This window comes from Protomyctophum parallelum (genome assembly GCF_964188405.1).
Source record: "Protomyctophum parallelum genome assembly, chromosome: 21".
Taxonomy (NCBI): domain Eukaryota; kingdom Metazoa; phylum Chordata; class Actinopteri; order Myctophiformes; family Myctophidae; genus Protomyctophum; species Protomyctophum parallelum.
In genome coordinates this window covers 22743506-22757330 of record NC_139713.1, presented here as the reverse complement: position 1 = coordinate 22757330, position 13825 = coordinate 22743506, and the positions used below count along the sequence as shown (strand labels likewise).

The window sequence follows — 13825 nt, the reverse complement described above, 5'->3', positions numbered from 1 at the left end:
AGTATAAGAACCCCCCCCCACCACCACCACCACCTATTATCCCACATTTCTGTACTAGTCCAAGACGGACACACACAGAGTGGAAGCAGCATGCATGACAACACACACACACAGTGATGACGTTATCCTATAGCCAGAGAGAACACACGATACAGTGAAAACAAACGCCAAGCGTCACAAACACTTACTTGTCCGTCATGGCTTCAGCTAGCGAATATTGATTCATTAAAACTGCTCTTTGGTTTTCTTCACAAGAGGTGGAAAAACAGCAGAGTTTGAAGTTTCAAGGGAAACTTGTGGAACACCGTTCTGTAGGAAGAGAGAAGGGAAAGGTATGTTAGAACAACATAAACATTAATATTCCTGTTTAAGAAGCCTCCATTTGATTCAAGTCTTCTTGATAATACACACATTTTAACTCAAATTAAATATGGTTAATCTACTTCAATGACCAGGATAGTGCAGGGGTCTAGCTTTTATTGGCTCTCTCCTCTATTTCCCCCCCACACCAAAACTCTTCTCAGAAAATACCTCTACAATGTCACACCACACCGCGTTAATCGTTATGATTCGTTGCAAGCTTTTATATATATGCTATTGTCACCAAATCACTTATTTCTGCTGAATGTTTTTACCTATTGTATGGAATGCCCTGAATAGATATTCTAGGGTTCATCTTATAAGTTATTATTACCATATACAGTTATACACGATGGGTTTGCCATTTCCAATACCAAAATCGGGATGCCAAAGACAAGGAATCCAAGCCATAGTTAAAAGGACCCCCCAGGGCCTCAACTGTGTTATACAGACAGCAAGCTCATTGGAACTCTTTACTTCACCAGGGGCACAACAATGACAAAGCCAGGGCTTCTTGAACACAAAGACCTCTGGAAACAAACCATCCCTATGACTGAGGCTAACGTTGCAGCCATGCCTCACTCACTCGCACACAGTCAGTCTAGCAAGGATTGGTCTCTTCACTTTCCGTTTCTGGGTATACGGTTGCTACGGTAACCAAAGCAGCCAGCCAGCAAGTGAGCATAAATTGACACACACACACACACACACACACACACACACACACACACACACACACACACACACACACACACACACACACACACACACACACACACACTGCACTTAGTAAAACTTATCCGAGTTACAACTGTACTTTGTTTTTTTCACTCTGCACCAAATCTCCTTGCCAAAAATAGCAAGCTTATAGATCTGCTATTTTTGGCAACATTCCCTCCCAGAATAGAGATGTACTATAGGCACAATTATTACATAATCGCCTAATCGCAATTATTTGAGATACCGGTAATTGCAATTATTTTTGCATAATATAAGTTTCCATGTTGAAGAACGTTCACATATTTTCAAACATTAATAGTGGAAATAGCAAGCTCACAACACATAAATTACAACATAATGTTTAAAACACCAAAAGGGGTTCCCGTACAAAATGGGTATCTAGCCAAAAATGCAGCAGCAAAACCTGGATTTGGCCTATCAGCAAAAAGTTAGATTAGCAAAACATCACGGTGCATCTGCTAGTTTAGGTTGTGGTGGGCGGTGTCTGTTGGTGGCTGCGCAGATATGCCCATATATGGACTGAGCATGCCCAACATGACAGTTAGTCAACAGTTAGTCAGTTAGGCAACAGTTAGGCAACAGTTAGTCAGCGCAAATATCAGTTGTAAAGGTATCGGTTTCTCTGCTGTGTGACATCAGACAAGAGGTCTGAGGCAGGAAGGGGGAGGGGAGCAAACGAGCAAGATGATTAGTGTTGTCAGTGTCATGATTATGACATTTTACTTGACGACTCATTGTAGCTCAAATAATTGCGATTAACGACTTAATTGTGTTTTCGTCGTTGAATAATGGAACATTATGAACAGAACTAACATTGTGGCTTTTATGCTTCATTACTAAAGTTGCACAGGACAGAGATGACAAATAACTTTATACTTTGTAACTTTATACTTAAAAAAACCATTCATAGTTGAAATAGCCGATCTACAAGTTCAAAACGCGTCATGATGCAAAGCGGTTTGAGCTTGTGATCTACAAGCTATTTACACTATTTTATTAAGACGGAAATGATTGACGATTACACAAACAATTATTGTAATTATTTAAAATAATTGCGTTCATGCGATTACATAATTGTGACAGCCCTAGCCGATTTCACTCGATTTCACTGCCATTACCTGGCCAATGCGGGGTAGAGAACCTGAACTCACTGATCGGAAAAGGCGATATGTTGTCAGCACGATGGACCAGCGCAAATGCCAGGCATTGCAGGCAAGCTGATGAAGCACAGAGTGTTCTGCTTGCAGATTATAATCTTCTGTCTGTCCACAGCACATTGGCATAACACAGACTTGTGACTTGCCCGTAAAGGATCAATCAGATAATCAGATATAGACTAGATTAACTTCAACCCCGACAGGCAACAACGCACGCACAAACATCTATCTAGTACAGAAATGGTTCCCATATGGCCGGCCGGCTCTGTGGTCATTCACAAACTTGTCAGTTGCAGTGCATAATCCACAACCAATTTGTTAAGGCTCCTTAATGGTTTTATGGAAGTCAGATGATACGGTTACCATAAACTCTCCAGGGAGGGCGGGGCGGGCCGGCCCCCATCCTGAGAGGCCTTCATCCCAGACAGCAGGGCTGGGCGATAAACCAAAAACATAGTGAAACCTCTATTTGGAACCAATAACTGACTGCTTTCTTTTCAATAATACAGTATATATTTTTTATTTTTACCCCCCCCCCACCCCCGTAGACTTGGTACCTCCGCTATCTCTCTCCTGTCGTGTCTGTTCGCCTGCTTTCCGGTTTGTCTTTTATCCGCTAGTCTCATCCGTGTCCCTCTCTTGTGCCTTCTGTCAACCACATTATCAATTTATCACTCTTATGCCAGTCTGTGCACAGCTTTGCATGGCTAAGAACGTTCAACATTGTATTCAGGCCCATTTCCTCCGGTATCATTCAAGTGCATTGTTATTATAAAGAGCGCCGTGTTCGATGTCATTATTAAAATCATTATCATTGCCTTAAGGCAGCCTTCGTAGACAATTCCTGTATTATGGGGCTTACAAAACTAAGCAACAATAAACATCCCAATTCTCTGCCAAAGAGTTTATCTCAGGTCTTTAGCATGAAAAGGGCAGGCTACCGCAGAACTTTCCAAATGCCATTTCCTTATACAACCGGTTGAAATATGCAAAAGATTCCATGAGTTTTACATAATGCGGTCAGAGACGCAACAGTAAAGGTTTTCTTTTCCGTTTATATATATGGAAAGATAGGCCATGCAGTTTGCATGTCATGTGTTTTAGTGTTTTCCTTGTGGAAAGAATGCAAAGCATGACTGGGCAAAAACAAACGTTTGTCTCTCCAATCAAAATCATATTTCCCACCACCACATACACTAAACAATAAACATCAATCACGCAGTACAGATACTGAAGAGCTTGGTTTAATACTTAAAAACACAATGACTACTGGATCCAAGGGTGAATAATAAGGTGTTGGCACAAGCCAAAGCCATGGCTGCATCTCTGTAGGTGGTAGTTAGATGCCACATGAATGACAGCAGACTGTTGAGGATCAGGACCTGCTCGGAACCACGAAAACCAGGTCCTTTGAAGTTGAGCAATAGCACTTAAAATGACATGTCAGCTAGCTTTGAACCATCTACTACTGCATATTCCCTTGTATTAGACAGCATCAGTCCTTTGACAGGGCAAGCTGAGCTCACAAACAAACAAAAATACACGTTCCTCCTCTTTTAGTGTCTGGGTAATGAGAGCATAAACCACAGGCAAACTGTACTGTAAAGGGGAAATACAAATGTTCACACTGGGAGAGCGGAGTAGTTAAACACGTTACTTCCCCTCTTAAGCTAGATTTACAAGCTGCCAGGCACAGCTAATTCAAGAGAGAAACTTGTGGATCTGTCCAGCAGAATCCCACTAGAAACAATTTATACGTCATATTTTATGAATATTTTCTTCTTTTAAGCATCTACATTACTCAGCTGGTAGCCCACATCTTGAAATTGAGAGACAATATCATTTTTCGATAACAGTCAACATTTTGCACGATGTCTGTATGTCATCAACAGAAAACACAGACTTGTACTACTCACATGAGAGACGAGATTCCACCATCATCGACCAGAGCACTAAATTATTCAACATCAAGTGAGGGATTTAAGTAAAAATAGCATGCACTTGAGGCATGAGACTGTGCCCACTCTGCACTGCACAATCTAAACACAATCAAAAGTGTTATCCCTTTGTCAGCGCCGTAACAAAGGAAGATTCTGTATACTCCTGCCGGGCATCCACACACCAAGCTGTTCAAGATGTGAATAATCTTACCATTCTGTCAGTCAGTTTAAAGGCATTCCTTCCAGGTATGGATTGGAGATGCTGCACCCTTAACCCAGCCCAGTGAGTGCGTGTGTGTCATGTATCCCCAAACATTTCTCTTGATAGAGATTATTTTTTTAAATTGTCTACGATTATCCACCAAGCCTCGACTGTCACCCCCCTTCCCTCCTCATTTGCGCTCTCATTTCCCCTTTCTCACATCATCCCTCCTGCTGCCGTCTCTCACCGTTTCTCTCCCGCTCCCCTCAACAAATAATTGCCCTAAACAAAAACACAGCAGCAGACAAGGCTGAAAATCACAAGGCAGTACTTGCATCATTCACAGAGCCCACTTTTCCCCCAAACCCATGGCAGCAGCATCAGAATGCTTCCACCTCCTCCTCCTACTCCTCCTCCTCGTGAAACCGTCTGAGACAAGAAGGCGAGTCCATCTGCCTTGTCACAGCGGTAAAGCTACGGCGGTCGCCGGTCACCAGACCAGAGGAGGACGGTAGTCATCAGACTGCGCCTCTGGACAGCGTCAATGCACACAGTTCCTGGGGAGGGGGAGGGGAATTGAGGAATGGGGGGGGGGGGGGGGGTGTTAGAGGGGGGATGGTTGAGGTTGTGTGTGTGTGTGTGTGTGTGTGTGTGTGTGTGTGTGTGTGTGTGTGTGTGTGTGTGTGTGTGTGTGTGTGTGTGTGTGCCTTTTGTATTGGGGGATTTAATAGGCGATACAGACTGGAGATCGAGCGGCTGACCCCTTTGCTCCGTTTTCAGCCCTAGGTGATGCTGACGTAGCTTCTGCTGTGCATAACATTATGATTCAAGCAGTACATGCACTATAGCGTCCACACGTTTCTGAACAGGGTTTTGTACTTTCTTAGGCAATGCCCTCATAGATGCTGTGATATGAGTGAGTTCTCACCATAAGGAGAAACAAAAACACTGAACCTGAACCATTACCAACTAATTAGCGATGTTATACTACTGTTATACTACTGGTTATTTTTTAAGATGTTTTTTTAAACAGAACGTTGCCTATACATCCATGCCAAAACTAGGGCTGCCAGGGTCCATGTGGTTAATCATTTCAACGCCGTACAATGACGATTCCCCCAGAAGATCATCTTCACAGCTAGAATTCCTTTTAACCTCTTCGCCAAGCCGGGAAACCCATCTCTGGAAGACAGCCTCCAACAACGAACTTAATAATAAAAGCAGAGCGATCCACATAAGACATTTTTTTTCCTCCAGTCAGCTGTGTCAGATGGCAGTGGGCACCGTGGCAACAGAATGTACTGTATGTGGACTAGCTCCCCCCCCCCCCCACACACACACACACACACACACACACACACACAATACCCTTCCAGCTCCCTGCTCACAGCCATGCTGCTGGGAAGCTCTTCAACACATCAAGCATGCTGTCAATAGCACTGCAGCAGCGCTTCAGTTCACTTTCTACGGCCAGTGGTTCCCAAACTTTGTCATGTCATGGACCCCAGAATGAACACTTATCTGCCCGCGGACCACCATTTGAAAAGATATGCCAAGGACCCCCATAAGAGAAGATTTTTATGGTTCTAGGCTCTAGCAGTGATTTTCAATCATTTTAATTTCAAGGACCCCCAGTTTGACATGCGTTTATATTGTAAAATCAAAAGTCAGTTTAACTCAGAGAGTGTACAAATGGAACCACGGGTCCATTCGGTTCCATTTATACACGTCTTTTCAACGATTCTCTCTTTACGTTTTCACGAGTTATATTGCAGCCCTGGCCTCTGAAAGTAATCCTGAAAACCAGTGGTACTGCAATGTAGAACAACTCCCGTTACAAGTAAAAGTCCGGAATTCAAAATGTACTTGAGTAAAAGTACAAAAGCATTGGCAATTTGGCATCAAAATTTACTTAAATTCCTAAAAGTAAAAGTACTCATATGCAGAATGTGCCATTTCAAGTTTTCAAAAAGGTATAAACATCTTTTGAAAATAGCCGATCCACAACATCACAATGCGTCACATCCCGACGCATTGTGGGCTTGTAGATTGGCTATTTGCAAATGGCTGAAATGTATATAGAGGGTATGCGCGTGACATCATCAACATACCCGGAAGTTATGCGAGAACGCCTACAGAGTGGCAAAAAACTACTTTCTGGCCTCGACAGCCCAGACATCCACACAGAAAAGTCCTATTTGATTGCATTAAATGACTTTAAACAACATTAAATTAACTTTGTCACTCGATTTGCCACTCGATCTGCCATTCACTTTATGCATGCACATACCCTCTATAGTGAAGTGGTTACTGTATGTTTTGTCATAATAATCAAAATCTACAAAATAACTAAAGTTTTCGAATAAATGAGTACATTTTTTCGAGTAAAAGTACAATATTTGCCTCTGAGATCAGATGTAGTGGAGTAGAAGTAAAACTACTGGAAATTGTTAATACTCAAGTAAAGTATAAATACCTCAAAAAAAGTACAGTACTTGAATAAATGTACTTAACTTAGTTACTTTCCACCACTGCTGAAAACCCACCAAGGGGTGGTTTCAGCATTTATTCCAGTATATTTGTACAAAAGGACAGCCATTTCTCTTTTTTATTTTTTTTAGGAAAACCATCTTCTTGAGCGTGTCTCGTTGATGTGGCTTTCACCTAACATCTGTCAAAACATTTCACTCGCTCATCTGCAGGCTGCAGTTCAGATTGCCAATGTGCTCCTTTTTATTTTTAAATGTAGCCCCTGAAACCATTCAAGCAGTGTATTTTTTCAATGTGTCATGGAGTGATAATAGTTCAATTACTTTGACCAATAAAGCAATATAAGGCCTATATATCTATTCAGAATAAATGGTATCATGTGCAGCACAGAAATAAAATCCAGCATCACCCTTGAAAGTCAGTTCAGTATTTGTTGACATGACATTAGGAACACAGCCTTCATTGCAAAAAAAAAGAAAGAAGGCTTAAATAGGTATCTTATTGCCAAGAACATGTTATCCTCTATAATATCGAACAACTCATTTGTCATGACCAAACAAACATTGCAATGACATCTCAGGAATGCTGAAATTCATTTGGGCAGACAGCACATACACATGCACCACTAGCTATCTACATCTGCCTTTGCTTGGAGCCAGACGTTATTACTCCTTGTTGTTGCCTAAGGGGTTGGGGGAGGGGGGGGGGGGGGCTAGGGCGTGGCAGGACATTGTGTATCAAAGGTGGTTGTCAGATCCATTGATCTATATATGACAAGAACAAAATGGCCTGTAGGTCGGCATAAAACACTTCAAAATGTTATAGCGTTCCAGACTGGCCACTGACACTATGAGTCACATTACACTGAATACACACTATAGTCTTTCTAGTCAACTGTAAAGGTGTGTTCAGACCTCAGGTTAATCCTGTTAAAGGTTAAAGGTGTGTTCGCCTCGATAATCCCGTTTGTGCTACGTACATAATATATTCACTACGTTTTACAAATAGTGGCAATAGCTACAAGCTCATAACACATCACATTGTAATGCACCATGAGCTTCTAGAATCTCTACATCAAGAATCAAGAGAATAAATCAACAGATGGAACGAGAAGGAGTGAACCATATTGTGCCGTGTGGTGTCTGGTCTATAGAACATTATTTACAGTGTGTTTTCCACAGCAGGAGGTACAGTCAGTGCTACTGTTCAAACACTCTAAAAGCCATTTGCAGATTTATTGCACTTGTTTTATACCACGCAAGTTGACTGATGACGCCAAATACCCTAACAGGGGCAACTTGTAGGATAAAGGCCCACCAAGCCGACTTGTTTGGACAAAAGGCCTGTCCACACAACTATTAAATATGTTGTTTCATAAATCGTTCGACAGTGGTATGAACGATATTGTTGGGATCACTTTTAGATTAACCATAGAAACACTGACAGGCAGCCAATTCAAATCAATCCGGAATTACATGTTCAACATATCACTCACGTCACATGCAAAAGATTTACCGAACATTTAGCATCAGCGTGGACGCTCACATCATTATCACTTACCTGTGACTAATAACTGACTACATCACGTTGCGTCGCCTGATATCTCACATTCAAAGAAGCTCCAAACACACCCACACACAAGACTATATGGTTATACTTATATGCGAGTCAGAGTCAGAAGTACTGTTACAGCTAGTACATTACTGAGTGTTCAGTTTAAGGCCGTTACCGACACTAGGGAGACTATGTTGTCAGCTGGTATAGTTCCATTATGTTTGACCCCAGAATAGGGATGCTAGGTTAATAGGTTCATGCGGTTAATAAGAGCCATGCAGTGCAGTCTGTGAGGAAACCATCGTGGTAACGAATCGCCTTAAATCCATTAGTCTTCTTTATTAAATTACCTACAGAGGCCTCCCTTGAAACCAATTCATATATATATATATATAATATATATATATATATATATATATTTTTCTTTTAGGGGTGTGCATCTCTCCCTTACAAGACGATTCGATACGTACAGTAACGCATGGGCTACAATGCGATTCGGAGACGATACATTTGATATACATTTATATACAGAACGATTTTCGATTCAGTGCAATTCGATACGATTTCGATTTTGTGGAATTTTGTGGAATTTGATGCGATTCGATACGGTGCGATCCGACACATTAAACCTTTTATTTTGAATTTGAAGCTAGAACTATAAACAGGGTTGATTAAAAAACTTTATCTAATTTATTTTTGTGATTAATTCATCTCAATTAATCACATTTTAATTGCATATCAATATTTGACCTGAGAACAGTGAGATTTTCTTTTCTTTTTCAAATGGATTTGGATACGAGTGAATCAATGAATAGTGACAAGTAGTAATAATAATAGTGATAACTAGATAAAGTGCGCCTCTGGGCACAGGTCTCCACCAGGGCAGGTCAGGTTGTGGCCTCCTGGTGGCGCTATAAGAGGATATGTGAAAAGGGTGCCATTTCTTCTTGCGCCTTGGATGGCAATTGGATGATTGCATTGTTTCCGAATATGTGTTTTGCAAAAATCCACCTGTTGGTCAATGTGAAAAGGGTGGGATATATTCCTCAGCCTAGTAATTAAGTCTGTGAAAGATTTCACGTAAATTGCAGGCTGCATTCATGATTTGAGGCTTTTGTTCAAAATGGGCCAATCCTGCAAACACTGAAAGCCAATGTTAATGTAAAGCCAATTAGGATGGAACATGAAATATCAGACAGATCCGGCTTGAACACATAACTATAGAGATAGTGTGTAACAATTTGCGGCATTTGGACAGAATCTGGATGATATCAATATAAAAAAAAATGTTTTAGCTCCTATGCTAGCTAGTAGCTACCCTCGTCAGACAACAACACCACCACCCAAATTAGGTGGAAGCTGCTGATATCACTTTGCTTGTCCCCGTGGATGGGAAATAAGATTTAAAAGGCTATCGGATGGACGGGTGGATTAAAAAAACAGATGTGTGCAATTATGCAATAATGTTGTGTCGGATCTGTGTGTGCATCCCGTCTGACGAGTGGCTTGTGTTCGTGTTGTCGCTGCTAACACATAATTAAGAGTGTCATAAGCACACGCCCGTCCTGCGCTAGAAGTAGCAGATCTACAAGTTCTCTACCCGTCGCAATGCACATCGCTTTGGGTTTGCTTGTGTTCTGTGTTTTTCCCGCAGTTAGTTGAATTGACTGATTCATGAATCATAACTTTGGGATCGAACCAACATCCGAGTCAGACGCAATTTTGACCGATCCAGACAAACGTGCATCAATGTAGTCGCATCGTTAATGTTCAAATCGATTACCGATTCATATCGATATTCACACACACACACACACACACACACACACACACACACACACACACACACACACACACACACACACACACACACACACACACACACACACACACACACACACACACACACACACACACACACACACACACACACACACACACACACACACACACACACACACACACACACACACACACACACACACACACACACACACACCTCTTGTTAGAACCAATGTAAACATTGCATTTTTTATTCCATAGGGAGATCTTAGACTCCAAGACCTAAACAAGGCATGCCAAGTAAATAATCCTTCTGACATGTGCCACTTCTGCACACAAAGTTCATGTTCAAAACAAAGCTCCTTTTCAACCAAGCCGTTCCTGACTGAATTCCCCCATTCCCTACGCATTTTAAATTGATTATCGGTCAAGAAGAATAAAGTAAAGTCTAGCTCTGGTTTGCGTGCCTATGCACGACTAGCGTTAATGTGCCTATGTACGGTTGGAGTGTTCCAAGTAATTAAATCTAAATGTGAATCCTGTGCTTCCAATGAACAGCAACTTTAACACAGGATAGTTTTTACACTAATACAAATTAAACACAGAAGCAAACTAATTATAGGCTAAAACTAATGTATTGCTTAGCATTCTTAAAATAGAAGGCGCCATTAAATAGTAACATTCAATTCCGTTTCCCCCGACAAAAAAAACCCTACAAAAAGTAGGACTAATAGTCGCTAAATCAATACAAAATCACACCTGTGTGAACTGAGCGGTGCAACTATACGTACTACGCTACTAGCCCTCCTCCCTGGCGTGTGTGTATGTGTGCGTGCGTGCGTACGTGTCTTTGACACTGCTCAACAGTGCCATCCAGCGGTATTGGCGAGGTGTTGCAGCTGTCCGTGCTCAGACATACAGACACAGAGACAGACATACACACATCTGCGTAATGGAGCGGTTAGGCACCGCTCAAAAACACAGACCAGTGTTTGTAACAATGTTACAAAGTGTGTATCGAATATAATTTTGATGCAATCAGGGCTCATCAGGGCAATCAGGGCTCATCTGTTCACAGCTTCTACCTACGCATCAAGATAAATGTTGTTTACACAAACAGCATGAACAAAAGAAAGAGGAATTGAAAAAATGTCTCCGGATTGAGTTTTCAGTGATAAGACCAAAAGCATTCAGCCTTCAGACAACGTCAGGGAGACTGCTACAACTCAACAGCACGCATCCAGTGGTTTAATGATTTGTCTCCAGCTGGTGAATGATCACACAGCAATATCCTGTTCTAGCCAGCTATCCAGGCCCCCGGGGCTCTGGCTGACATGATTCTGGCATGCATGCCGTCCTGCAGTGCCAGGCAGCCATCATATCGACAAGGTCCTGGTAGCTGCCCCATGCCTCATGTGACCCAGCCAAGGACCTGTGCAGTCGAACTTGATGAGGCAGAATAATTACTTATTGAGGCCCTAAGGGAAGGCCAGTCATATATAGCCTGCATTTGGTGACACGTTGAGGGAAGTAGAAGAGTGGGAGGATTTAAATGTCACTAATGAAAATGGAAAATAGATTTAGAGTAGCTCCAGTTAAGTGAAACATTGAATAGCTCACAAGTCTCCAACTCTCCCACACTGCTTAATAAGGAAACTAAATCTGTAGTGGAGCTGGAAAGTATTAATTTAACTTGAATGTAAGGCATGGAAAGTAAAATTGTATAGCACATTTCAATAAGAAGGCAATTCAATATGCTTTACATGATAAAACAATAAGCTTTTAGACATTAACCACTTAATATATACTTTGTTGACCGGGGTCCCCTATGGGTCTGTACGTGGCATCCTCCTTTTATCCCTGTACACCTGTTCTTCTTCTTTTTTGGACGGTAAACCAAAGTCTTTTGTACACCCAGTACCCAAACAGCTTATTTGAATGATGTTTAGGACACAAGAAACACTTTCCTGGAGTTTGTGTGTGTGTGTGTGTAATGTGTTTTTTTAGAAAATGTAATTGACGCCAAACCTGTCTCACTTGAAGTCACTTCCTTCCACACTCTCCATTCAAGGAAGTGAAGTGCACTAAAGCATTATGGGCATTGTAGGAATTCAGCAATCCAGACATCATTTTTCTGGCCATAGGGCGCAAATTTCAAATTGTGCTACTGTTATCTATTACAAATACTATTAATATTGAGTGACTGCAGTTTCCTCCAGCGGTTAAAGGTCCCTTTAAGACAACAGTATTTTGGGCCTTGCGACAAAGAACATAAAATAAAAAATAATCAAATTACAATACTGAAATAAAAACCTCAGTAAAGTCGCATGAGTCATTCATCGATGAATGCCCATGATCAGCTTAAATAATGGCATGACGACAACAAGTGCGTTTTTAAATGCATCACTGTCATCATCCTACAGCAAAACAGCAAAATAAGACTTGTCAGACAATATCTCCACCACCGATGATTCAACACAACCCTTAGCTTCTCAAAATAGTGTCCCTAATTTGAGAGGGAGGTGAACTTGAGAGGGAAAAGAAAGCTAGGCAGAAAGACAGCAGAATGAATAGAGAACTTAGCCTAGCTACGGTGGCTGAGAGCCATTAACTGCCCTCTTTGGGACAGAGGGCAAGTTGGAATGAGGTGAAGAACTTCTAATTCCTCCCAATTCATATCTTACACTACAGCTTCAGGTTGATTTACACATACTAGACATGCACACACACACACAGATGAAGGTTTATTCATAAAACCCTGACCTAAGAAACACATTATTGCCCACATCTCAAATATCATGGTAGGGTGATCTGGGCAAAATCACAATATTTTTTAAATTAATGTTAAACTCAATGTCAATATTGTGAGGATGATAATCGTATTCTGATGACAAGTTTAAAAGCAGATATACAAGCTCACAACACATTGTGAGCTTGTAGGTCGGCTATTTTGTTTTTAATATGATTTCCATCAGTACATAAAATAGGGCGTGATTAAAAACAGGAAAAGACAACACTTATGCCATATCCAAAATCCCAATATGTAGTCTCATATCAAGATAGAGATATTGACCAGCCCCCATGCTCTCTGATTTACTAGTACATTTTCCAAATGCCTTGGCACTGGCAGAAGCGAGGGTGGACTTATGAGACTAAAAAGGTAGACAGCCAGCCATACAGGTGCTCTTGCTGCCTGCCTGCAGCTCCCGTTCTCCAAACAACCCCCCATATAAACTGTGGTTAGGTGGATAGGCTCTTCACTCATTTCAATAAAGGTCTTTTGTTGTTGCAATGAAAGAGCGCCCTTTATTTATGCGTGCCAAGGGTAGAAGCCCCTCAATGACCTCTGAGTGCCAGTCTGGCATTTAGACAGCCGTGCGATCGTGAGACAAACTGTTCAGGAATGATTCCAACAACAAGCTTCAAGGACACGGAATGACTGACAGCAACTGCAGTAAAACTTTTAGTTTGAGAGTGAGCGCAACATACCGCCACCACGAGCAAAGTTTCAGCAAACCCCAGTCAATTATAAAATTATTATCTCTCTTGGTCACATAATGTAGACCGTAATGTTAAAACGCATTATCGTCTCGACTATT

General features: G+C 41.5%; 1 protein-coding gene across 5 annotated transcripts in view; it reads right to left on the bottom strand.

Moving 5' to 3' along the window:
* sema4d (sema domain, immunoglobulin domain (Ig), transmembrane domain (TM) and short cytoplasmic domain, (semaphorin) 4D) overlaps positions 1 to 13825 on the bottom strand; it is a 58518-nt gene that overhangs the window by 44230 nt on the left and 463 nt on the right. For all 5 annotated transcript variants that reach the window (XR_014571027.1, XM_083794416.1, XM_083794414.1 and 2 more), the window contains exon 2: positions 189 to 309. Coding sequence is in view for 3 of the 5 variants with exons in the window: in XM_083794416.1 (XP_083650542.1) it covers positions 189 to 226 (38 nt within the window). In the remaining 2 variants the exon portion in view is untranslated. The remainder of the gene's footprint in view (positions 1 to 188; positions 310 to 13825) is intronic.